The 26516-nt window shown below is 47.2% G+C and overlaps 2 protein-coding genes across 6 annotated transcripts in view; one reads left to right on the top strand and one right to left on the bottom strand.

Moving 5' to 3' along the window:
• Positions 1–289: 289 nt before the first annotated feature.
• On the top strand, positions 290–13188 carry LOC132836837 (steroidogenic acute regulatory protein, mitochondrial-like). Its single transcript, XM_060856359.1, has 7 exons — positions 290–353; positions 1588–1701; positions 4623–4750; positions 6113–6271; positions 8415–8599; positions 10608–10701; positions 13078–13188. The coding sequence occupies exons 1-7, from the start codon at positions 290–292 to the stop codon at positions 13186–13188; spliced, it is 855 nt and encodes a 284-aa protein (XP_060712342.1).
• Positions 13189–21986: 8798 nt separating this feature from the next.
• The window catches only part of ash2l (ash2 like, histone lysine methyltransferase complex subunit), a 58434-nt gene continuing 53904 nt past the window's right edge, over positions 21987–26516 (bottom strand). For all 5 annotated transcript variants that reach the window (XM_060856705.1, XM_060856704.1, XM_060856700.1 and 2 more), the window contains 4 exons: positions 25703–25795; positions 24337–24435; positions 23567–23626; positions 21987–22701 (listed from right to left, as the gene is read on the bottom strand). In XM_060856705.1, the coding sequence (XP_060712688.1) occupies positions 22594–22701; positions 23567–23626; positions 24337–24435; positions 25703–25795 (360 nt within the window). In that variant the 3' untranslated portion in view covers positions 21987–22593. The remainder of the gene's footprint in view (positions 22702–23566; positions 23627–24336; positions 24436–25702; positions 25796–26516) is intronic.

Raw genomic sequence — 26516 nt, forward strand, 5'->3', positions numbered from 1 at the left:
AAAAGCTGATTCCACATTAATGCTGGACCTTCGGAAAGCAGTACTGGGATGTACACTTTCAGGATGCGCCTTAACCCTTTCTGACAGCTTGATGTATTGCAGCAGTTAATTTGATGAATGTTCCTGTCTTGACCACATTGCCGTCAGGAGTGTCCTTGACATTGTTCTGCTGCCCACCCATAAAGTCAGGGTCTGGTACCACAGCATGTCCTCCACAGTGGCTGTATAAAAGGAGACAACTGACAGAGGACATCAGAAGACCGCAGTGACAAAGGGAACGAGGTACACGATGATCCCGGCCACCTTCAAGCTCTGTGCAGCCATCTCTTACCAGCACGTCCGCACTCTGACAGGTAGGTGGGAATATTCACTGCCCCTGACCCTCCAATGGCAACACTTTCAATCTCGGATCTGTGACACTGCACACATGTGAAAGCGAGCACAGATTTTCAAAGGAGCTGAGTCGATTTGGGAGTTGGCTTTTTTGCAATGCTTCAGGAGCCCAAGGGATTTTGACACCGTGAATAATTATTTTTGGCTTTTAAAAGTAATGTACATTTATTGTGATGAATCATACAAAGGACTCTCACTTAGCTATCCCTGCAAAAGAGCTGTAGCTGCCAGATTAATTTCATAACTGCTGCCAATAGTGTCCGAACATGTCATTGACATGCACGAGTGTTGTGCCAATTAATTGCTGTCCTATTGCAAGGGCTGTATATGTGCCATTAAATACCATCAGCTCATGTTGGTGAGAATCTCCCACACCTGGCACCTCTGACCCTGACCAGATGGTTACCAGAGAATATCCAAGTGGCCTGGTCAATGGTTTTCTCTGTCTGCAGACTGGTGGGGGGGAACAGCATCTTCCAACTGGAAAACTGTCCCAAATTTTGGTGAAGCGATTCAGTACAAGTGGTCCCTTTTGAGTTTGGTCTCTGCGAAATGAAAGCTGTGGTCTCTCTAACACCCATGGGACAGGGACATCTCCCAGCCACTGCATCCTGCCCCGAGAGAAATCCCAGTGAGCGCAGGGAGTCAACTGGAAATTTTACAACGACAGGAACACATTCGCTCAGTTAGGATCAAAGGTCAGCCTCAATCTGATAGCATGGTGAAGAGATGTGAGGAGTAGAACACACAAAGAATGAGCAAGAGTAGGCTATTTGGCTCTTCCAGCCCATGCTACCATTCTGTAGCTCACATTCCCACTGTCAGGTTCAAATACAGTTCACTTTATTGGATCCCAACAGGATTAATTTAAGCTGGAATAACACTGTCCCGTAATATCCTCAAAAAAAGAAGGGTCTAGCATAAAACCACAGCTTTCTGACTCACAGACAGACACATCCAAATGGGATATGGAGAGGTGTTTGTGTGGCCAGAGCTCTGTTCTCTGGACTGTTCTTCCAATAGTCCCTGTTTCAACAGGGCCCATCCCAGTGGCTGGAGGAAGCTATTGCAGGGCTGGTACTCAGTCACTATGTCCGGTCTGTGACAGTGTCAGCTGTCGTAGACCTTGCTGAATCTTGGGTGTGGGAGAGTCTGAGCTTAAAGTCAGAGCCACTCGATGTTTTGTCCCTTCAGGTTTGAGACACACTGCTGTGGCAGCTCTCGGACATACACTCCATCAACTCAGCGTTCAGAATCAAGGAGCCAGTTCATGGATTCGTCAGGTTCGGAGGAGGAGCTCCCTCATCAGTGAGTACCACTGTTCAAGCTTTTACATTTGACGTTTTAACTGTGATTTCACCTTGTGCGTTCATCTTAAACGTTCAACTCAGAGCAAATTGATAAAGCTGTGAAAAGCTGCACATTCACACACTTTGCGGAATATTCACTCTATAAGCAACATTGTTTTTTTTCCCACGAACTCTTCGATCACTGGTTGGGCCCAGCATCTATTGCCCATCCCTAGTTACCCCCTGAGAAGGTGGGAGTGAGCTGCCTTCCAGAACCGCTGCACTCTGTGTGCTGCAGGTAGACCCACAATGCCCTGAGGGAGGGAATTCCAGGATTTTGACCCACCTACAATGAGGGAATGGTGAGAGATTTCCAATTCAGGATGGTGAGTGGGGTGGTGCATTTTGTTCAGAGTGATAAAGGGGCCATGTCCTCTTCAGATAATGAAAATGAAAGGCGAGAGCAGCAAAGGGAGGGGGGCTCATTCACAAATCATGAAAGCACCAACGCATGTTTGCAAAGGAAAACAGCAGCTCTTACACTTAATGGTAAGGTCCTACAGAGTGTTGCTGAACAAAGTGACATTGGAGTTCAGGTTCATAGCTCCTTGTAAGTGGAGTCGCAGGTAGATAGGATAGTGAAGAAGGCGTTTGGTATGCTTTCCTTTATTGGTCAGAGTATTGAGTACAGGAGTTGGGACATCATGTTGCAGCTGTACAGGGCATTGGTTAGGCCACTGTTGGAATATTGTGTGCAATTCTGGTCTCCTTCCTATTGGAAAGATGTTGTGAAACTTGAAAAGCTTCAGAAAAGATTTACAAGGATGTTACCAGGGTTGGAGGATCTGAGCTACGGGGAGAGGTTGAACAGGCTGGGGCTGTTTTCCCTGGAGCGTCAAAGGCTGAGGGGTGACCTTATAGAGGTTTATAAAATCATGAGGGGAATGGATAGGACAAATACCCAAGGTCTCTTCTCTGGGCTGGGGGAGTCCAGAACTAGAGGGCATAGGTTTAGGGTGAGAGGGGAAAGATATAAAAGAGATCTAAGGGGCAACTTTTTCACACAGAGGGTGGGACGTGTATGGAATGAGCTGCCAGAGGATGTGGTGGAGGCTGGTACAATTGCAACATTTAAGAGGCATTTGGATGGGTATATGAATAGGATGGGTTTGGAGGGATATGGGCCAGGCACTGGCAAATGGGACTAGATTGGGTTGGGATATCTGGGTCAGCATGGACGGGTTGGACCGAAGGGTCTGTTTCATCTCTATGACTCTGTAACCAACAAGTAGCTCACAGGATGTCAGAAGGTGCAATGGATATTGACATGTGACTGACAACAGGATGGAGAAGTGAGAGCGATGAGGAAAGGCGCAGACAGATGAGAAGCCAAAGGGGTGGGTTACTGGAGAAATATCACAAGGCAGTTCTGAGAGAAAGCAATAGAAGGGTGTGCTGGCAGGGAGAGATCAGGAGGAGACAGGAGAGGCAACAGATGGAACGAATGGCCTGTTACAGTGTGACACATTTACTGACAATCATCGGGAGAACTGCCTGACAATAGCTAAGCCCACGGGCTTGAGGAGTAAGCGAGCAGTTTGAGTGAGAAACTGTGAGAGCAATTTTCAGACTGTGATTGGATGAGGAATTGCAGGGTAGTGGGGGGAAGAGAATGGCAACACTGGGTACCTCCTGACGGACTCTCCAAATAGACCGTCACTCTCATCCCCAGTCACTCCACCATAGGCTTAGTGTGAAAACCCCATGAGGAAGGAACCCCATGCAAAACTGGAAAGCCTTTGCATCTGCAGGTCCTCACCAGCATTAGAAAATGAATTGGTGGCACAGTGCAGAGGAGGGGGAAGAGAATTCCCCACTTTATTGCTCCAACAGGGCAACAGAACCTCAGGTCTGATACCAGTGCTGGCTGTGGGCAATGCCAGATACAGGGGAGACTTGACGCCAACTGATGTTGCATTTATGGGCAAAGCAAATGATATTTACAAATGTACTGTGATGAATGGTGCATAAGTTATATATCAATATCATTTTTTTGGAAGTTGGTTATTTCTGTGAAGGATCTCCTGAGGAAAGCAGCTCAGAATCATTTCACAGTGATGACCGAAGGCCTGCAGGTGATTGCAGAGCCCTGCGGCGTCAATGGAAAGATGTTTATCGGGTTGACCACTGGAATAATCATTCGCTTTGTTTTCAGTTTTCAGAAGAATGAAGAATGAGCAAGTTTATTTTCACATTTCAGTTGACAATGCACATGAGTTGAGTTGAGAAGGAAGATTAATTTCTCTCTCAGAACGACTCTGGAACAGTTCAGGGGATACAGTACCGCAGCAGAGGGGTGTTGGGTTTGTCTCAGTTACAAATCAGGAAGGTTTGGTTGTAAATTTGAGAACTGAGAAAGCTTCGGCCCTCAGAGTGGTGACAAATATTTCATGTCAGCTGACTTGAAAAGTTTGTGTGGAATTGTTCCCTGCAATCCATAGCAAGCACACTGTTGGTAATTTCTGAAGTGGAGCCCAAAGAGTTGAGGCAGGGCTATCATTTCCCTGGTCCTGAACATCAGCAACAGATGGTGTTGGGAAACAGGTTGGAATTCTGCTTTGCTGAGCATTTAAAGCCCATGACAGCTGCCTTCTGTATTTAGATAGCTTGGTGATATTTCCCATTTATTTCAACATCCCTTCTGTTGTGTGCTGATATCTCAGTGATTGATAAATGAAGTGAACAAGGAGGAAAAAAAAGGTGATCTATCAAGCTAGGTTTCGTTCTGGGATCTGAGCTGCACATCGGATGGGACCAGAACAAGACTTGGGGTCTTTGCAAAACCAAACACATAAGGATTTCCAAAACTAAGCATGACCATCTGCTTTGATTCACTTTGGTGTATTTTCTGTGTCTGCCTCCCCCATCCCCTGAAATTAGCTTGCTGTTTCGAAGAGAAGCCGTATTCTGAGGCAGAGATGGCTTACATTAAACAGGGTGAAGAAGCTCTGCACAAATCTATCTCCATTCTGCAGGACACAAGTGGGTGGAAGGCTGAAATCGAAGGGGTGAGTTCTGGTCTCTTACTTCTGTTCAGCGAAAGCCTTCCCTTAACAGAAGGACACGATCCTGGTGATCAGCCTGTTCATGTAGCTCAGTTAAATTGCTGAAGTATGGGAAACCAGCACAAAACAAGGTCCTTTGTCGAATGACAGGAGGAGGCCATTCAGCCCATCGGCCCTCTCAGCATTCCAATACAGTGCCAAGCTCCTGCCTTTTCCTAGTAATCCTGCCTGTCCTTTCCATTGACATCCAATGTGCTAGTCAGTCTCTCTGTTGACCCTACCTTGGCCACCCTCCCAGACAGGACACAGGCATTCGCTGTGTGAAGCACTGTGCTTCTGGGGTTCACCCTCGAAAACGGTGCCCTCTGCTTCCCCAGTGGGAATGGGTTCTCTCTCCATCCAGGCCCTCCAGGATTTGGAGATGTCCATCACGTCTCTCCGGGCCTTCTCCTCTCCTGGGGAAAACTGACTCATCCAATCCTTCCCTGAATGAAGGGCCTGACCCTGGGGCCCAGGTCCATTTGCAATAATCAGGAGGCAGATCTTGGGCCATTCCTTCACTCCCAAGTGCTGTGACAGAGACTAGCGCAGGCTGAGAGGAGATCCATGGGATGCCGAGAGAGTGTTGATAAACCGAGGTGCTGAAGGTGCTGGTGGAGCAGATCCTCTGGCTCAGACTCGGAGTGCTCCTGGGTTTTGGCTAAGGTGCCAGAATTCGGGACAGAGTTGCACTGGCTTCACAATCGCCATGGGAAACCCTGTGGCTCAGGAGCCTGACTCAGACTGGCTGTGGGTCCTACACACACACACACACACACATCTGCACAGTTTCCAAAGAGGATAAAAGTCATGACGCAAAACAAACCTGCCACACAACTGTCTCATGACTCCTCCCTTTCCTGAATCTCAGAGCAGGATTGTAGATACATGAGATCATCGGAGATAGGAGCAGGAGGAGGCCATTCGGCCCCTTGAGCTACTCATGGCTGATCCTACACTCCTCACATCCCGAGACCGATCTCGCTGCCTGAGTCTGACCAGGTGCGGAGCCAGCGTGGTGTTGTTAAGCCACGGGCGAACGCACTGTCTTTCTCATACAAACGCTGGCCACGATCTGGATCACTCACTCAGAAAGGCTCCAAAAGCTGAGATGACCAGACCTGAGTCATTTTCCCCAGACTGAGAGACATTCCCGATAAGGGAAAGGCACCCTGGATATGGAGCCAGGGCAGGTACAGAGCATTGAAGGGGCAGGTCTGTCCCAAGATTGGGTTGTAGTCTCCATGGGGGGTAGGACAGTGCAGCCTCTTCCTTTGCCTGTTTCATTGACTGAGAGCTGAACCGAGCGCTATGAATCCTCAACAGGCCAACGGTGATAAAGTCCAGAGCAAAACGCTTCCAGATATTGGCAAGGTCTTCAAGCTTGAGGTTGTGATGGACAAATCGTCAGACCTGCTGTACAGTGAGCTGTTTGACAAGGTGGAACAGATGGGAGAGTGGAACCCAAACATTAAACAGGTGAAGGTAAGGTGTTTCATAAGGCAACCTTCAGAACGGGGTTTTTCAAACTGTGCCAAGACCAAAAACCAACTTCCAGCGGGCATTATTCTCCAGGGTTGTGATGGTTGTAGTGATCGTTAAATCCACTTGATTGTTTGTTGTGAAATTGAAGGATCAGAGCACTTTAATCCAAGTTCAGGAAATGATCTGGGTCAGGGCTTTGAGCACATAGCTCCAGGCTGCCATACCTGTGCACGACTGAGGGAGTGCAGCACAGCCTGAGGTCCAGTCTTCCAGCACACTCCCTGCCTGATTGGGTGGATCCCACACATCGCGTAGTTACCATTTGCCAGAAGAGCTGGGAGTCCTCAGTGTCTCCAAGGCTGACATTGACCCCTTAACTCCACACCACAAAAACAAACCATCTGCCCATGGTCCCATGGCTGAGCATAGTGTAGGGGCTGTCGTGGTCTGAGCCTTGAGTCAGCTCCACTGTCTGTCAGTGTCTTGGAGGCATTGACTGCTCCTGTCGGAGTTTCACAGTCAGCTCTCCCCACCCCCGAGTTGCAGAAGGCAAGACCAAGTGAAAAGCTCACAGCAGAGATAGGTGTCCCCTTCACATCACCACTGAGTGTAGTCATACTGCATTGCAGTTGGAGCAGAATCAGAACTGGGGCTTGGAGGATTAAGGTTGGGTCAGAACTGAAGTGTAAAAGGACAGTCTTAGGTACAAACTTCAGGACAAAATGATTAAAAAAAACAACTAAGTTAAAATGTTAAGCATTATCTTCACATAATAAGAAAAACTAAAGAAATAATGTCATACTTAAGATTAAAGTCCACCTTCATATAAACTGGAAACTGAAAGGAATCAAGTTAAAAGATGAGCTGTCTTTGTTGAGTCCTCTGCTGACACTGCCCTCCTTGGGAGCAACAGCCAACTTCTCAGAGGGCAGTTTATTTTCATCAAAAAGAAGTTGTTTCATGGTTGTTTTTCACTCTGGCACCTTTGTCTTGATTCGTGCCATGCCCCATCAACGCTGACGTGCAAGGGATACCACTTCGCTATTCTCCCCAGTGCTGACCCACCCTTAACGCCGAGATATGGACTGTCAGGTCATTCATATCCACCACACTGAGGGCACCTTCAACCAAGGCTGAAGTGAAGTGAGAATTGTGCTCAGGCACCGGAGTTCACTGAGGAGGGGCCTTTGCAAAGTTGGGAGGGTTTTTGATGTGTGACGATGCTGTGGGGTCACAAGGTTATGTTGACCTTTTTTTGTGTGTGGAGAGGTTGTAAGGCAGAGGTACTGGGCAGTTTACCAAAACCACGAGAGTAAACAGCTGGTGGAGCCTTGAAGTTTTTTGTAAAGTTGGAACAATAAAAGCAGCCTGGCTGGGTATAGCCAGCTCTCACAGATCAGGATTTGGAGGTTTTTTTCTCTCTGCTGTTGGGTTACCTGGGAGACAAACGTGTTTTTCTGTTTCTGCTTTTTTGCCAAGACACGTGTTTGTAGGATGTCACTGTATTGGAACGGTTAGTTAGTGATAGTTCTCGTATCTATTATTCTGTTAAATTTTCCATCTGGGCGGCACGGTGGCACAGTGGTTAGCACTGCTGCTTCACAGCCCCAGAGACCTGGCTTCAATTCCCGCCTCAGGCGACGGACTGTGTGGAGTTTGCACGTTCTCCTCAGGTCCGCGTGGGTTGCCTCCGGGTGCTCCGGTTTCCAAAGATGTGCAGGTTCCGTGAATTGGCCATGTTAGATTGCCTGTAGTGTTAGGTGACAGGGGAATGGGTCTGGGTGGGTTGCTTTTTGGAGGGTCGTTGTGGACTTGATGGGCCGAAGGGCAAGTTTCCACGCTGTAAGTAATCTAAAATAGAGTGGAGTTATTCTTTCTTTTGCTTGTGTTTTAACTATAGTGTTTAAACAAATTGTGTTTTGCTTAATGCTGAGGAGTTTGACTTTCTTAAACTATTTCCAGGGGGTCTGCTCTGGTCCCCAACAGATACAGTAGGTAGGGAGTCACTTTAAAAGGGACTCAGGAGGTGGGAGGGGCAGAGATCTGGAGAGATGAGAATTTCTCAAACAGAGAAATCTCTCTCTCTCTCTCGCTCTGTCCGTCTGCCTGTGCAAGCTCAAACATCTTCTTTTCTCCTTCCCAGATCCTGAAAAAGATCAACAAGGAAACAATGCTGACTCACGAGGTTTCCACGGAGGCTGCAGGCAACTTGGTCAGCCCCAGGGATTTTGTGAGTGTGCGTTATGCCAAGAGACGGGGCTCGACGTGTTTCCTGGCTGGAATGTCTACCCACTCAGACATGATGCCCAGGCAAGATGGCATCGTCAGGTAATACTGGGGTTTAACCTTCACTGCACCCACATCACCAGGTAATACTGGGGTTTAACCTTCACTACAGCCACATCGGCAGGTAACCCTGGGTTTTAATCTTCTCTACCCTACATTATCTGGTTAGGTTCGCTCCCAAGAACCAAGCTCTCTGCCAGCTCCCAGGTTTCTGGCACAGACTGGGCAGCACTGTTTTTGACAATCGGCGGTATCCATATAAAGCAGAGAACTCTCCTTCGGGGGGGTTTGCAGGAGAAACACCCAGTTTGTCCAAGCCTTTGCTCTGACACTCATCAGGACCATTCAGAAGAAAATGTAATGTAACATATCAGAGAGGAGAGTGCTGATTGATTGGCAAGTGGGCACCAATTATTTGAGATGGTGCGATGGAGATTAAACCCTTACTCACTGGTATTCTTGCCAAATGTCCTGATGAGTTCAAGGTAACTTGTGTGTTTTCCTTCAGTGATACTGAGCAGATGGTTTACAAATATCTCTCCTCGCAGTTACTGGTTTACCCAGACAGAGATCGATGTAGTCCCTCCTGCCGAGAGTGAGCTATGTTCCTGGACAGTGAAACAGCCAATTTTACCCTCAATATTACACCTTCCAACCATTCACTTTCAGAGCCTGGTTGTAAACTTGGAGCATCAAACTCAAAACTCCTCCAGTTCAGTCAGGAATTGATCAGTTCCCACTTGAACCCGAAGTCTGTGGCTCATGGTGCTCAAGGCCACGCCATTTCTCAACCCACTGATCACGGTTCTTCTGCAGTTGTTGGGATACCCAGATGGACAGCTTCAATATTTTAGCTCAGAAGTGAATGAATAGGAATAGTACTATTGTTGAATCATATAATGAGGGCCCACGGCCCATCAAGCCTGTGTTTGCAGGAGTTTACTTTCCCCTTCAATGTTTGTTCCAAATCTTTAAACTGTCTGTCCTTGGACACCTCTTATCAAACTGTCTCCAACAAATCTTCTTGCAGTTGTTTGTGCAAGGTTTCCTTTTACCTCAGAATAACAGCTTCTCAAAAGTGCCATTGTGTCTCTCTCCCTTCAGTGCGGGAGCAGGCTTTTGGTTCTGTATAACCACTTGTCAGCCATTTTGTGCAGGAGCAGAGGGACAGCTCAGCTGGCAGACATCTAGTGTCTGTCAAATATGGGCATCTCTAACACCTGCCTCGACTACCCTCCCCAGGCAATGCATTCCAGAGCCCCAGCACCACCTGAAAGGAAAAGCCTTTCCTGAACTTGCCTCTAAACCTCCTGGGTTTCACTTTTCCTAATCATTCACTTCCCACTGAGGAGAACAGCTGCTTTATTTCCAGCCTGTCCATGCCACACACAGTGTTACTCGCCCTCTATAAGGTCCCCGCTCGGCCTTCTCTGCTGCAATCCAAGCTTATCCAGACTTGCTTCATCGCTCAAACAGTCCATCCCAAGCAACATCCTGGTGAATCCACTGTGCACTCCCTCCAGTCCAATCCCATCCTTCCTGTTGTGTGGGGACCAGAACTGCACACAGTCCTTCAGCTGTGACCTAACCCCAAGTCCTGAACACCTCCAAATACCCTTCCTGCTCTTATAATTCACCTCACAAAGGAGCAGGGCTCTGAAAGCTTGTGATTTCAAATGAACTTGGACTGTAACCTGGTGTCATGTGTCTTCTGACTTTGTCCACCCCAGTCCAACACCAGCACCTCCACATCATTGTTCACAGACTGAGGGGTGGACTTTGTGGCTTTGTTTATCTCAAGGAGCAGAGGCGGGCAGAGTGATCTGGATGTTTCCTTCTCTTCTGGCTGTTCCTTTGTTGTTTCTACTTCTGTTTTTCACCCTGTCTTTTGTATCCTAACATGATGCTGGAGAAGGCAGCTTGGAAGACTTGTCACTGTACCCCTGTCCTCCAGTACGCCTGACAGAAAAATAATCCAAATCGAAAAAAAAGAGGGTTACTTTTCGAAATAGAGGGAGAGTTTGTTGACTTCACCTTGTTGTGCTTGTAGGGCAGAGAATGGACCCACTTGTATTGTCCTCCGGCCCACTGCTGAAGACCCAACCAAAACCAGGTTCACATGGCTCCTCAGCATTGATCTGAAGGTGAGTCAGATGGGAGGGGGGGGGGGGAAGTGAGGGGGTGACACACTCTCACTATTGTTGGACTACCCCAGTGCAGACCTGTGATGTCTCCAAGAGCTGAAATGTGGCTGGGAACAAGAGATACATTGCAGCTTCTTGTAAAGAAGGTGATTTTCTCAATGATCATTGAATTGATCAAGGCATCAATTAAACTCATCATTCATGAAATATTAGCAGTTGACCATTCCTAAGTTGTACATAGGCTTGAAACAACTTTTTTTTTAAATCACAAGATTCAAGGATGAAACCACATTAAAACAGTGGAAAGAACTCAAACAACAATTCTTGCCAGCTATAGGGAAAATGTTGCAAAATATGAGAGGGTTCAGAAAACATTGATGAGGATGCTGCTGGGGTTGGAGGGTTTGAGCTATAGGGGAGGCTGAATAGGCTGGGACTTTTTTCCCTGGAGTGTGGGAGACTGAGGGAGACCTTATAGAGGTTTATAAAATCATGAAGGACATGGATATGGTAAGTAGGCAAGGTGTTTTCCTGAGGGGAGTCCAGAACTAGAGGGGCATAGGTTTAGGGTGAGAGGGGAAAGATTTAAAAGGGACCTAAGGGGCAACGTTTTCATGCAGAGGGTGGTACGTGTATGGAATGAGCTGCCAGAGGAAGTGGTGGAGGCTGGTACAATTTCAGCATTTAAGAGGCATTTGGATGGGTATATGAATAGGAAGGGTTTGGAGGGATATGGGCCGGGTGCTGGCAGGAGGGACTAGATTGCATTGGGATATCCGGTTGGCATGGATGAGTTGGACTGAAGGGTCTGTTTCCGTGCTGTACATCTCTATGACTCTATGACTCTTATACCTGGGCTATTACACATTGGATGAGATGGTTGAGGAGCTGGATTTCCCTCTGAGGTGGTGTTGGGAGGTGATTTTGAGCCTTTCATCCTGAGGAGGGGTGACATAAACGTGATGGACATTCCCTTGAATGTAAGGTGATTTTGCGATGATCTGATTGCCACTGTTCAGCTTTGAAGGTGATTTGATATGGTTGATGCATAGACACTATCTGCTGGGATGGTCAAATTATAAACAAGAGGACACAATTTTAAATGTGGAGTTGATCATTCAAGAATAAAATTGGAAAGCATTTTTCTTGCAGTAGGATGGGAGCAGAAATCAGGAGCTCTACCCAACACAAAAATGTTTAGGACAATTGTACCTTACCAGACCAAACCATAATCGCATAGGCTGAGGTCTGAGAGAATATGAAGGAAAAGTGATTGGAGTTGATGCAGAAAAGCCATGAATGGCCTATCCTTGTTTGGAAAGTGAGTCCCCAAAATTAAACATCATCTGGACTTCTCAAAAGATTCAGAGGAATGTTATACATTAGCTAGCACAACTGGCTGCTAATTCAGGGCAGCATTACTGTCAGTCTCATCTCAGGAAGATGCCCAATCACACCCGATTTCAGGGGCAGCAGCACGGCCTCTCACAGTCACCAGGGACTTGGGTTTGATTCCAGCCTCGGGTGACTGTCTGTGTGGAGTTTGCACATTCTCCCTGTGTCTGCGTGGGTTTCCTCCCACAATCCAAAGATGTGCAGGTTAGGTGGATTAGCCGTGGGAAATGCAGGATTAGAGGGATGGAGTCAGATCGTGGGTCTGGGTGGGCTGTCCTTCGGAGGGTCGGTATTGCACTCGATGGGCTGAATGGCCTGCTTCCACACCGAAGGGATTCTATTTCAGGGCGGTTTTACAACATCGAGATTCTCATAGAAAGTAAGATTCTCATCAGTTTTCTCCCCCCGTGTATTTGCCCACACGTCCCTAATCTCTCTGTCAGGAAGACAATATTGATCCACATTCAGGGAGTTTCAGGAATGTAGCCCAGTGACCATGAGGAGGCGCTGTGAGTCGGGGGGAGTGTCACTGAGTATCCTTGGATCTGCTGCTGGTATATCTGGCTTTCCACTGAAGCAGTTTCAGTGACAGGTCAGGCACATTGCAGCCTGCACCCTGCGGCTGGACAGATCACTGACTCACCTTAAAACGCATCAACGGAGATGAGGGTCGTGGGGGGAGATTTCATTTCTGGCTTGTTTTGGGAGTTGGAAAGAGATTCACTGGTAACTCTCGAGAGAAACCTGGATGAATATTTGAAGCAGAGTCAGAGGCAGAGGCAGGTTCACTGGGAGAAAGCATGGGAGCAGAAGGAACCTTCTGGAGATGGCCCATAGGCTGATAGTACTGTCCAATTCAAAGACACAGGGAGAAAGGCAGGTCATGCAATACTGTTTGGACTCTTAATGCACCCCTTGTTCCCTGCCTTGGCTCGGTGGTCCATCTGACCGATGAAATGACATTTTATCTCCTTTTTCCAGGGCTGGCTGCCAAAGTCTCTTACCGACCAAGTTCTCTCCCAATCTCAAGCCGACTTTGCCCAACATCTCCGCCGTCACCTGGATTCCAATAGTGCTGCCTGTGCATGCTGAAACCGTTGGTATTACCTTCTCTCTGCACCCCCCCCCCCCCCTCCCCCTCCAGGCTAGTGAAATCTCTCGTTCCACAGCCCACTCACTTTTCCTTAAAATCCCAGTCTCTTCCTGCTTGTTTGAGGAACCCTGTATTCCGTGGCCCTGATTTGTGATCTCTGAAACTGTGAATGGAATTTTCCAATCCCTGAACAACTCTGGATCCTTGGTCGACAGAATTAATCAAAGCTGCTGTACGTTACTTTGGGTCAGAAAACTTCCAGGAGTTCTGTTGGAGTGGAGAGCTGTCCACTGGGTCTCTCGAAGTTGCTGCACCATTCAGTCAGGCTAATCTGAGCAGAAGTTCCTGCCTGCCTCCCACTGAGTCAGAATCTACCTCCACCTTGAAAAAAAAACACTCAATGGCTCTGGTAGCCCAACCATTGGAGGACATGTTACAAAGATTCCACGTGAGGAGTAAATGATCCTCATTTGAATGGGTGATCCCTTATTATCAAATGTTAAACTGCTTGTTCTGAAATCTCCCATCAGGTGAAGCATTCTCTTCCAATCCACTCTGTATCCTGTCCTCCATCAAATACATTTTCAAATATGGGCCAGCAGGGTAGCTCAGTGGCTAGCTCAACTGCCTCACAGCACCAGAGACCTGGGCGTGATTCCCACCTTGGGCAACTGTCTGTGTGGAGTTTGTACATTCTCCCCGTGTCTGCGTGGGTTTCGTTCCCCTCTCCTCCCACAGTCCAAAGATGTGCAGGTTAGGGTGGATTGGCCACGCTAATTTGCACATAGTGTCCAGGGACGTGCAGGCTAGGTGGGTTCACCATGGGAAATGCAGGCTTACAGAGAGAGGGGAAGGGGGCCGAGCTGAGTGGAATGCGCTACAGAAGGTCAGTGCGGACTCGATGGGCAAAATGGCCTTTTTCCACACTAGGGATTCGACGACTCTCCCACTTTGCCCCAGACTCCTGCAAACATCTTTCCCGTGAACCACGCTGGGTCCCCGGGCGATGGGGTCCCAGGTAAGAATTCCCATTCTCTGGACTCCAAGTTGTTGTGAACTTAGGACCCATTTGAAAACAAGACCCCCCCAACAGCCAGAGACTTACTGGGAGGAAGCTTTGGCCGTTTCTCCATTGGTGAAGGGGAGGGGGGGTGGGGGGATTGGGGGCCTCATGTCACATCCCAGAGAGGGCTCCACTACAAATCCTGAGCCATCTCTTCATACAGAGGTGTCTTGAATCTAAATCACTGGTGGCCCCCTCACTGTATTTCAGTGATACACACAGACCTTGGCTGGACCCACTGCTTAAGTGTCTGGCTGACGACAGCTTGGTCCAGGGCTGGGGGGTCGGGGTGGGGTGGTGCTCAGCTGTTGCATTGTTCAGCTCCTTTCCCCTCACGCCTCTCTGTCATGGTGTTTCCCCACAATGCTGGACCAAGACCAACCCAGGAACAAGGGTCTGGGGATGTCCTTCTCACATTCCCCCAACAAAGACAAAACTGACGCCACAAAGTGACAGTGTGACACAGGGACAGGGCTAAAGCTAGCACTGTGGTCTCACTCACAGACCACCCACTGTTTATTCAGCTCTAAGCCGTCTCTGCAGTTTTACACACTCCTTCCTTTCCCGGTCCCTCGTACACATGCTTTTTTTTAAAATGAAGTTAACAAATTCCACAACACCAGGTTATAGTCCAACGGGTTCATTTGGAAGCACTAGCTTTCAGAGCACTGTTCCTTCATCAGGTGGTTGATGTTCTTCATCGTGAGACTGGCGCAGGTATGTTCTCGATCCTGTGAAGATGCAAGCCCAGGGGCGCCTCCTCTGATCTCTGCAGCACGTACCATCTGAGGCAGATGTCAAACCACAAACTCCCTGGCTCCATTCCACAACCAGGGTGACTCCAATGCAGAGGTGCACCAAAGTGGAACCAGATTTCACGACATGGAAACAGGCCATTCAGCCGAAACACACTCTGGCAGCATAGATTCCTCCTCCTTTATCTCGTCAACTCACCTCTCCCATCGTGGCTTAAGCAATATTCCAATGCTGAACTTGTGACCCAAAAAACTCCGTACCACAAATGCCCAGTAGCTGCGAAGTTGATAGGTTACTTCCTCAGATGAGTGTGGTATGGTCTGGGCTTTGCACTGTGTGTACATATAAAAATATATAATATATAGATTCTAATCCTTGTATTTAAAATTGAGATATGCACAATACTATTAACTTGGTTATTTATTGGTCTGGAAATTGTTCAAGAATAAATTTCCTGCGAAGACAATCTGCTTCAATTTGTGTTTATCACAGGTTTGAAATAAAGTTCCACATTGAACACCACGAAAATCTTTCTGAAAATGGGATTAATTAAGGAGTTGAGCAGAGAAACACTGACCATTACATATCTCAGTCTGCAACCTTCATGCTGTGTTGTGGAAATTGGTTGCAGTGAGGTGGGGTGAATGGAAAGTTTTTGAAATAATTCTTTCAGGAGATGTGGGCTGCGCTGGCAAAGCCCACATTTGTCACGCTCTGGGGAAGGTTGTGATGACCACTGCACTCCTTGGGAGAGGAATGACACCCACAATTGTTTAGGACAGAGTTCCAGAATTTTGGAGTGACTTGGAGGGGAAATTGCAGGGGGTGGTGCTCCCAGGTATCTATTGCCCTTGTCCTTCTAGATGGAAGTGGTTGTGGGCTTGGAGGTCACTGAGCACCTTTGGTGATTACCCCATGTATGTGCTGCCATCATCCTTGTAGGTGGTAAAAATGACAGTTTGGAAGGTGTTGTCAAAGGAGCGTGGTTGGGTTCCTGCACTGCCTTATGTAGATGGAATCTATCAAGTGGGACTGCTTGGTCCTGGATGATGTTGAGATTCTTGAGTGTTGTTGAAGCAGCACACATTCCATCACACCTTATCGATGCAGAAGATAGTTAAACAGATGACACACAAACAGACTCCAAGAACAAATGGAGAATGGTAGAAGCCAACATTGAGGGGAACAACTGCTCCCTTGTAGTAGCTGGTACTGTTAATGAAGGGGGAATGGAGGAGGTCAGAAGAGATGCATCAAGAACAAACAGATTTTGGGATCACCTCAGAACATCCAACAGTACAGTGGAGGAACAGACCTTTCAGCCCAACTGAAGGGTCTGTACCAATCACAAAGCCATTTGAAACAAATCCATTCAGCCTTCACCTGATCCATTTCCCTGCATTTCTTATCTGGTCATGTGTCTGAAATGTTTGGTGGAATGGTGTCTCAGTGGTGAGCACTGCAGTCTCACAGTCACCAGGGACCTGGGCTCAATTCCTACCTTTGGCGACTGTCTGTGTGGAGTTTGTACATTCTCCCCGTGTCTGTGTGGGTTTCCTCCCATAATCACAAAGATGTGCAGGCCAGGTGAATTGCCTATGCTCAATTGCCCCTTGTGTTCAGGGAATGGATCTTCAGAGGGTCGGTACGCATTTGTTGGGCCGAAGGGTCTGTTTCCACACTGTCGGGAATTTAATCACAATCATGTTGCTGTCCTTCTCTTCTTCTTCAAATTGTTCTCCTCTCACTTTCCTCAAGAGACTGGCAATAGCTGGGGTAATGTTCCAAATTCAGCCCTCTGCCTGCTCACCCAAACACCCGTTGTTCATACGCACCATCATTCTGTAAGGGGCTAGGTGTGAATTGAGCACAAAGAAGTCCTATCCATTTGGGTTGTGTTGAGCACAGCCAGCAGCAGCACTGACCTGTCCATGTCCTGCACAACTATGGTCCAACAATAGAGTTGATGGAAATCAGTGAAGGAATTAAATCAGATATCAGTCTATTTGGCATTGGGCTTTCGTCTTTCATTTCAATGGTTCTATGCATTAAACCCATGCTGAATGTCACATTCAGGTGTTGACCTCTCCTGAGGCATCCACCAAGTCACACCTCACTCAAATCACCCCCTCAGCCATAGACCAGACACACACTCCTCTGGGCAAGACGTAGATGACTGAAACTCCCCCAACATATCCTGCAAACTACACACTCCCCAAAATCAAGACCCACACAACCTCTGACCTTGAACTGCCTCAGCGCCAGGATTTTCTGGCATGTTTCTGAAATCAAAGCAATTCCTTGTCACAGTTTTGGCTTGGACACAGCTTCCTCTTCTGCACTGTGGGAACAAGTGTCCCCTGCTGAAATTGGAAGTTATTCTGAGATTAGTGAATTGTGTCAATAAATATAGAAGCTCGAAGACTGACAGCAATGCATTAACCAATGCAAAATGTACAAGCGCCCAACATCCTCAGTCCTCGATCACAGGACAGATTAATAACATCAGCTCGATGTATTTGCAGGTCAAATGCACAAATTGGAAGACACAATGCTGTTATTCCAGCCTTGAGTTTGAGCATCCTAACTTAAAATGGTGTAAAATGCTACTGCCAATCGATTTCTCTGCACCTCTGGAGCATGAGTCTTACAAACTCCAATGAGAGTCACAGACTGACAGAAATGTACAACAGGGAAACAGACCCTTCGGTCCAACTCATCCATGCTGACCAGATAGCCTAACTTAATCCAGTCCCATTTGCCAGCATTTGGCGTGTATCCCTCCAAACCCTTCCTATTCACATACCCATCCAAATGCCTCTTAAATGTTGTCATTGTACCAGCCTCCACCACTTCCTCTGGCAGCTCATTCCATACATGTACTACCCTCTGAGCTGCCCCTGACGTCCTCATTAAATTTCTCCCTCTCTCAACCGAAACTGATGCCCTCTAGTTCTTGACTCCCTCATCCCAGAGAGGTCCAATTTACCCTATCCATACCCCTCATGTTTTAATAAAGATTGAAAAAGTCACTCCTCAACCTCCAATGCTCCAAGGAAAACAGCCCCAGTATATTCAGCAACTCCCTATTCTCGAGTCCTCCAACCCTGACAACATTATTGTAAATCTTTTCTGAACCCTTTCACATCATCCTTCTGATAGGAAGGAGACCAGAATTGCACGCAGTATTTCAACAGTGGCCTAACCAATGTCCTGGACAGTGACAAAATGACCACCCAACCCTTGTACTCAATACTCTGACCAATAAAGGAAAGCATACCAAATGCCTTCTTCACTATCCTATCTACCTGTGACTCCACTTTCAAGGAGCTATGAACCTGCACTCCAAGGTCTCTTTGTCAGAAACACGCCCCAGGACCTTACCATTAAGTGTATAAATTCAGCCCTGATCAGCCTTTCCAAAATGCAGCACCTCACATTTATCTGAACTCCATCTGCCACTCCTCGGCCCATTTGATCAAGATCCTGTTGTACTCTAAGATAACCGTCATCGCTGTAACTACATCACCAATTTTAATGCCTTCAAACTTACCAACTATACCTCCCACATTCATAACCAAATCTCTCATATAAATGACGAAAAGCGTTAGACCCAGCACCAATCCTTGGAGCACTCCACTGGTCACAGGTCTCCAGTCTGAAAAACAACCCTCCACTACCACCACCCTGTCTTGTACCTTTGAGCCAGTTCTGTTTCCAAATGGCTAGTTCTCCCTGTATTCTCCCTGAGATCTAACCTTACTAACCAGTCTCCCATGAGGAACTTTGTCAAATGCCTTACTGAAGTCCATATAGATCATGTCCACTGCTCTGCCCTCATCAATTCCCTTGGTTACTTCTTAAAAATTTTCCAAGTTTGTGAGACATGATTTCCAATGCACAAAGCCATATTGGCTATCCCAAATCAGACCTTGCCTTTTCAAATCAGAGTAAATCCTGTCCCTCAGGATTTCCTTGAACAACTTGCCCACCACTGATGTCTGGTTCACTGGTCTACAGTACCCTGGCTTGTCCTTGCCACCCTTCTTAAACAGTGGCACCATATTAGCCAACCTCCAGTCTTCCGGCACTTCACCTGTGGCTATCGATGATACACATACCTCAACAAGGGGTCCTGCAATCACTTTGCTCGCTTCCCACAGAGTTCTAGGTTATATCTGTTCACTTCCTGGAGATTTAGCCACCATTATTTTAAGATACGCAGCACCTCTTCTTGTCATTTTTCAAGATGTTGCCAAGTAGTTGCACACATTCTATTCCATGTCATTCTCCACTGATGCAAAGTTCTCATTGATCACCTTCCCCAGCTCCTGCAGTTCCACACATCGGCTGCCTTGTTGATCTTTGGGAGCTCCTCTTCTCTCTCTAGTTACCCTTTTGCCCTAAATGTATTTGTAAAAACCCTTTGGATTCTCCCTAACCCTACTTGCCAAAGCTATCTCATGCCCCCATTTTGCCCTCCTGATTTCCCCTTGCGTACTCTTACTGCATTGCTACTTTAAGGATCTCTGCTGTCTATACCTGACCCATGCTTCCTTCTTTGTCTTCATCAAATCCTCAATTTCTCTCGTCATCCAGCATTCCCTACGCCTACCAGCCTTTCCTTTCACCCTAACAGGAACATTCTGGACTCCCATTATCTCATTTCTGAAGGCTTCCCATTTTCCATCCGTTCCTTGACCTGTGAACATCTGCCCCCAATCAACTTTCAAAAACTCTTGCCTAATAGTGTCAAAATTAGCCTTCCTCCAATTTAGAACTTTAATTTTTCAATCTGGTCTATCCTTTTCCATCACTATTTTAAAACGAATAGAATTATGGTTGCTGGCCCCAAAGTGCTCCCCACTGACACCTCAGTCACCTGCCCTGCCTTATTTCCCAAGAGTAGGTCAAGTTTTGCACCTTCTCTAGTAGGTACATCCACATACTGAATCAGAAAATTGTCTTGTACGCACTTAAATTCCTCTCTGTCGAAACCCTTAACACTATGGCAGTCCCAGTCAGTGTTTGGAAAGTTACAATCCCCTACCATAACCACACTATTATTCTTATAGATAACTGAAACAACCTTGCAAATTTGATTCTCAATTTCCTGCTGACTATTGGGAGGTCTGCAGTCCAATCCCAACAAGGTGATCATCCCTTTCTAATCTCAGTTCCACCCAAATAACTTCCCGAGATGTATTCTCAAGAATATCCTCCCTAAGCACAGCCATAATGATATCCATTATCAAAAACATCATTCCCTCTCCTCTCTTGTCCCCTTACTGTCCTTCCTGTAGCATTTGTATCCTGGAACATTAAGCTGCGAGTCCTGTCTGTAATTGCTATGATATCCCACTCCCATGTTCCTCACCATGCCGAGTTCATCTGCCTTCCCTGTTAGGTCTCTTGCATTGAAATATATGCAGTTTATCAGTCCTATCTTATTCTCTGCTTTGTCCCTGCCTGCCCTGACTCGCACCTTTTCACAACTGTACCAGTCTCAGATTGATCCCTTTCCTCACTATCTCCCTAGGTCGGGTCCCACCCTCCCACCTTTCTAGTTTAAATCCTGAGCACCTCTCGCAAATCTCCCTGCCATTTTATTAGCCCCCTTCTAATTTAGGTGCAATCCGTCCTTCTTGTACAGGTCACTTCTACCCCAAAAGAGATTCCAATGATTCAAAAATGTGAATCCTTCTCCCATACACCAGCTCCTCAGCCATGCATTCATCTGCTCTATCCTCCTATTCCTGCCCTCACTAGCTCGTAGAACTGGGACTAATCCAGATATTACTACTCTTGAGGACGTTCTTTTCAAATTCCTGCCTAACTCTGTAACCTCCCTTCAGAATTCCATCCTTTTTCCTTCCTGTGGCATGAGTTTCAATTGATATTATCCCCAAACCTTCACTTTGTAGATGAAGGAAGAGATGATAGAAAAACACGGTTAAGCCCCAAATCATTTCAATTTCCAAATGAAGCACAATATGGAATTGCAGGGAGATAGGATAGTGAAGGCAGCATTCGGTATGCTTGCCTTTACTGGTCAGTGCATTGAGTATAGGAATTGGGAAGTCACATTGCAGCTGTACAGGACATTGGTTCAGCCACTTTCAGAATATCACCAATTAATTCTGCTGTCACTCCTACAGGAAGAACATTGCAAAACTTGAAAGGGTTCAGAAAAGATTTAGATGCTGCCAGGGCTGGAGGGGTGACCTTATAGAGGTTTATAAAATCATGAGGAGAATGGATAGGGTAACTAGACAAGGTCTGTTTCCCAGAGTGGGGCAGCCCAGAACTAAAAGCTATTAATTTCAGGTGAGAGGGGACAGATTTAAAGGGGACCTAAGGGGCAGCTTTTTCACACAGAGGGTGGTACGTGTATGGAATGAGCTGCCAGAGGATGTGGTGGAGGTTGGTACAATTGCAACATTTAAGAGGCATTTGGATGGGTATGTGAATAGGAAGGGTTTGGAGGGATATGGACCGGGTGCTGGCAGGTGGGATTGGATGAATTTAGGATATCTAGTCGGCATGGACAGGTTGGACCAAAGTTTCTGTTTCTGTGGTGCATATCTCTAAGGCTCTGAAATTACGAGTTGGGATTGTATTATCAGTTTTAAAATTTGAGCTGCTTTTTATGTATTTTCGAATCAAGTTGTTCAGACATATTATTACATACCTCTGGGGCTGCTGGGACCTGAAGCTCAGGCCCCCTTGCTCATGGACAAACTAACATTGTTTCGTTGGACTAAAGCTTCGGATATCGAGGTCAAACATGGAAGAGGTTCAAGAAAACTTTGAGGGGCAGGTTGTTACCAAGCGGGTCCCAACTGAAAAAGTGTTTTGGTTAAAAAACCGAGATACAGCGGTGAAAACGGAAACTTGCCTGTTCTCATGACCCCACTTCCTGAGTGAGAGCACAGAAACAGACAATGCAACTTGATTCAGGAGTCCAACCAGCACACATTATTTCCAGCTTTTATTAGAGGATAAAGACGTGAAAATACAAGGCTCTGGGCAGCCCATCTCCCGGTTTCTGTGTGATGGGTGTTTGCCAGGCCATTTTCCTATGATTGTGAACCTGCCACTGTGGAGGCCAGTGCGTCACCTCACATCATCGCTTGGTCTGATACAGAACTGAGCTGAGCTGCCTGTGCCCTGCTACCCAGCAGTTGGTGAACATGGCGTTCTGATTACCAACAGCTTCTCTGTTCAAAAAAATCGCCATGGCCATCGAGTCAAGATGCTGAGAAATGCAGGAGCGATTCGGCTTCACAAGTGTATCAGCACCAAATGGCAATCACGTGGTTGGTGGGGCTAGAGCCCATGTAACGCCTGGCACTGGGCACTATCTGACTGAGCTGTGTATGGAGTTGGTTTGTGACAGGATTGAGAACGACTCACCCAAACCCAAGTACAATGGAATGAGTCTGACGTGACTCCAAGATTGTCCAAGCCTATCATGACTGCTCATGGTTCAAGTATCACTGGTGTTTAACTTCGCTGCACACAGTTCCTTCAGCAGCCCCTGGAGTGCCAGGGGATGGGGGGGAATCTCTCTGTTCGCAGGGAGTTAGGGCTCCCAGGGTGGGCTTCTCCGCCCATCCACCTCTCCTTCAGCATGGTAAAGAATATCTGCCAGTGTGTGCTCCACCACAGCGTACCAGCCCATGTCACTTATCTGCACATCAAGCAAAGACAAACACGATCAGGTTAACGGCAGAAGTTGCTGGAAACGGCAGCAGGGGCTTGGTGGATTTTGGGCTGTGTCAGGGACATAGGAGTGGAAGTAAGGCCATTCGGCCCACTGAGTCCACTCCGCCATTCAATCATGGCTGATGGGCATTTAACTCCACTTACCAGCATTCTCCCCGTAGCCCTTAATTCCTCGAGACATCACTTCTGTACATGAATGGCTTGAAAAGAAGTTGGAAACTGATGGAATCAATCACGTGAAAAGGGAATGTGGTAGGTGCGTGAGGATAAGGGACTTTTGGACATCAGGAGACAGTACACAGATGACAGGCTGAATGGCCACCTCCCGAATTATCAGTTTCTCTCCATGTAACACAGCTCATCAAAGCATTTGTACAGCGCCTCAAGGAGACTCAAAAGGGCTGCAGATTTTAAAAGATTACTTTGTGACTATGACAGAGGGTGAAGCCAAGTGGCTAATCCACACCCAAACAGCAGTGAGGAAAACCAACAAGTTAACCCGGAGTGGGCCAACAGGGTAAGAAACTGGCCAGAACACCCAGAGAAATCCCCAACCTTTCTTCCAGTCATATCTCAGCATCATTCACAAGGCCAGGAGCCTTGTTTTCACGGACACTCAATATGTTTTGAAATGAAAGGAGTTTATGAGTGAAGCTGGGCAGGGTGAGGAAAATCCCAGACACCGAAAATCCCACCGAGCGCTGCAGCAAGTGACTCCGAATCAAAGGGCAAGGTCTCGACCCTTCGGTGGGTCACCCCTTGTCAGCGTTCCGATTCCAGAACAGCTTTTGTTTTTGGTAAGGAAGTGGGATGGAGGAGCAAGAGCATACCGGTTTGAACGGAATGTCTTTCGGAGGATACTTGAAGTTTGGCCCAAAATTGATCGACACCTGAAAAAATAAAATCAGACCCAAGCATGAATCACGCGCTTTCCCTCGACATGTCAATGAGTGACCCCCCCCCGATCCCCACCACAAGTGCAGCAGGAAAATAAGTCTCTCAGTTGAAAACCCCTGACCAAACATTCCCCTCGACGCTGCTTTTCCGATGGACAGAGGGTTCAAATGCAGCAAACAAATCCCAGTGAAACATCCCGACGGTAAAACAAACTTTTCGGTACAAGTGCAGAGATCCCGTTTACCTAGCTGGCGAAATCCCACAGCAGTTTCTCAGTGTTTACTCTGGCACCCTGCCACAGACAGCCTCGCTCCTCACTGCCCTTGGCTGCCAACATCATGAGGACGATAAATGGGCGATGGGCTCTCGAGACCCAGGACCCTGCAGTCAAAACCCAGCGCTCTTCGGGGTTGGAGAGTTGCAGTTTCCCCGAGATCAGGACTGGGGGTCTGAGCCCCGCCCCCACGGCAGCTTTTCAGCAAATCTCAACCAGCAAAGACAGGATGCATGGAAGCTGTGAAAGGTGTGAGTGCGCCAGAGATAGCAAGGTGGAGTGAACTGTGCTCCTGACCAAGGACTGCCCTGCACACTCAGTGCAGCAGCAGCACATCACCAGAGCCAAAAGAGTATTACTCAACCATTCCAGAAAAGACATCCTTGAGAGAAAGCTGCAAGTCCATCAAACTCCCTTGGTCATACTTACAGTGCAGTTCTTGTACAAAGAAATTGCAGGATGGTACACCCCAGCATACACATCTTCATAGGCAGTTCCCTCATTATCTCCATTCTTAAAAAATACCATCTAAATCAGGAGGGAAAAAAAACACAGACATTTTCAATATTTTGTCAAGGCACCAGTTAGTCCCAGACCAACTGGGTACGAACCAGACCAAACACACCATTTACAGTCCCTGCAATCAATCAGTCAGGAGGGGGTACAGTGGTGCTGGGAAAGCACAGCAGTTCAGGCAGCAGCCGAGGAGCAAGCCTGATCTTAGAGGAATGTAGGAATTAGGTGTGGGAGCAGGCATTTCAGTCAGTCGAGCCCACTCCACCATGTAACATGATCCTGGCTGAATTTATCCTGGTCCCAATTCCACTCTCCTGTCTGCTCCCCCCTGCCCTGTATCCCACTTTTCATCAGAAACACACGTAATTCTTCCTTCAGTCTGTTGAGTGATTTTGCCTCCACTGCGCTCTGGGACAGAGAGCTCCAGAATCCTCTGGGAGAAGTCATTCTCCTCACCCCTGTCACTCTATGACCTCTTCCCCAAGGCTGTCTCACAAGGTGGAACATCTGTTCCATGTCCACCTCAGCAATCTACCTTTAGCATTTGCTTCACAACATTGAGATTGGAGATTTTTGTTTAAACAACTGCACACTTTGTTCCTGAACTTGCTGGAATGGTTTACAACAGTGCCTGGTATATAAATTAGTACTTGTTAGCACAGAACGCTGACACTGGTACAAGCGATCAAGAATTCAGCTTGTTGGAATGAGAATCCAAGACGCAGCCGATAATTTATGCAGGATGAGAAGAGGGTACTGACTGGTTGGAATATGGAGATTCAGCAAGGACAGTTAACTGGGAGAAAGTAAGCACTGCAGATGTTGGAGATCAGAGTTGAAGAGTGTAGTCCTGGAAAAGCACAGCCGGTCAGGCAGTATCCAAGGAGCAGGAGAATCGACAATTAGAGCACAGGCCCTTTATCAGGACAGTTAACTGTCTATCTTCATTCTCAGAGTCAGCAGGCAGATTACAATTGGTTAAGCTGTCGCAGTAGGGCAGCAGAGATCAGCTTCCTTCAGGATCCCTTTAGAGATGGATACAATGTCCTTTTCCCAATTTGACCAATCAGAATCTGTCTGCCCTGTGGACAAAGATCGACAGTTCACTGCTGAGACTGAATCACAATGTCCTGACCAATCAGCACCCTCTCCTCATGATGTCCCTTTTTCTTAATTCTGTTTCTCGTGCACTGGTTGCAGTGAAAACCTTTGCATTTGTCTCCTTTTAGCCATGTATGTGTGACTGGCTTGGGGTATCACACCTCACTGGGCATCTCACCTTACTGCCTGTTGCTGGTTTCAGGCTCTTCTCAGCCTTGTCCACAAAGTCCTTCTCTTCAAAGTATAGGTAACTCTTGAACTTAATCAATGCCTGCCCCACAGAGAAAAGAGTGACATTAACAGCAGAAAACACAAACTCGACAACATCATCCTTTTACTGTTTCTCCCCAGGCTCAAACTCCACTTCTCCTAGACTGGTTCGACATGTTCAACAGTAGATTAGGGTAAATAGACAAAGTCTTTTCCCTGGGGTGGGGGAGTCCAGAACTAGAGGGCATAGGTTTAGGTGAGAGAGGAAAGATATAAAAGAGACATAAGGGGTAACTTTTCCACACAGAGGGTGGTGCGTGTTTGGAATGAGCTGCCAGTGGAAGTGGTGGAGGCTGGTACAATTGCACCATTTAAGAGGCATTTGGATGGGGATATGAATAGGAAGGGGTTTGGAGGGATAATATGGGCTGAGTGCTGAGAGGTGGGATTAGATTGGGTTGGACCAAAGGGTCTGTTTCCATGCTGTACATCTCTATAACTCTATGCTGGTAAAGAGTGGACCATCATCGGAGGACCATTCTCACAGATGACTATCCTCGGCTCCACACATCAGAAGCTTTCAGGCACGATTCTGGCATGGCGGACATGCTCCAGTCTTTCAGATTGTATCGAAGCTGCTGTAAGGTTGGGAATGTGATAAGTTCTTACAAACAGCAATGTGAAAATGACCAGATCATTCTCTTTTCAAGCTGTCGCTTGAACACTGGCCAGTACATCGGCACCATGAGATATATTCACCGAGGAGAGGGCTGTCATTAAGA

Source organism: Hemiscyllium ocellatum, chromosome 48 (assembly GCF_020745735.1).
Source record: "Hemiscyllium ocellatum isolate sHemOce1 chromosome 48, sHemOce1.pat.X.cur, whole genome shotgun sequence".
Taxonomy (NCBI): Eukaryota; Metazoa; Chordata; class Chondrichthyes; order Orectolobiformes; family Hemiscylliidae; genus Hemiscyllium; species Hemiscyllium ocellatum.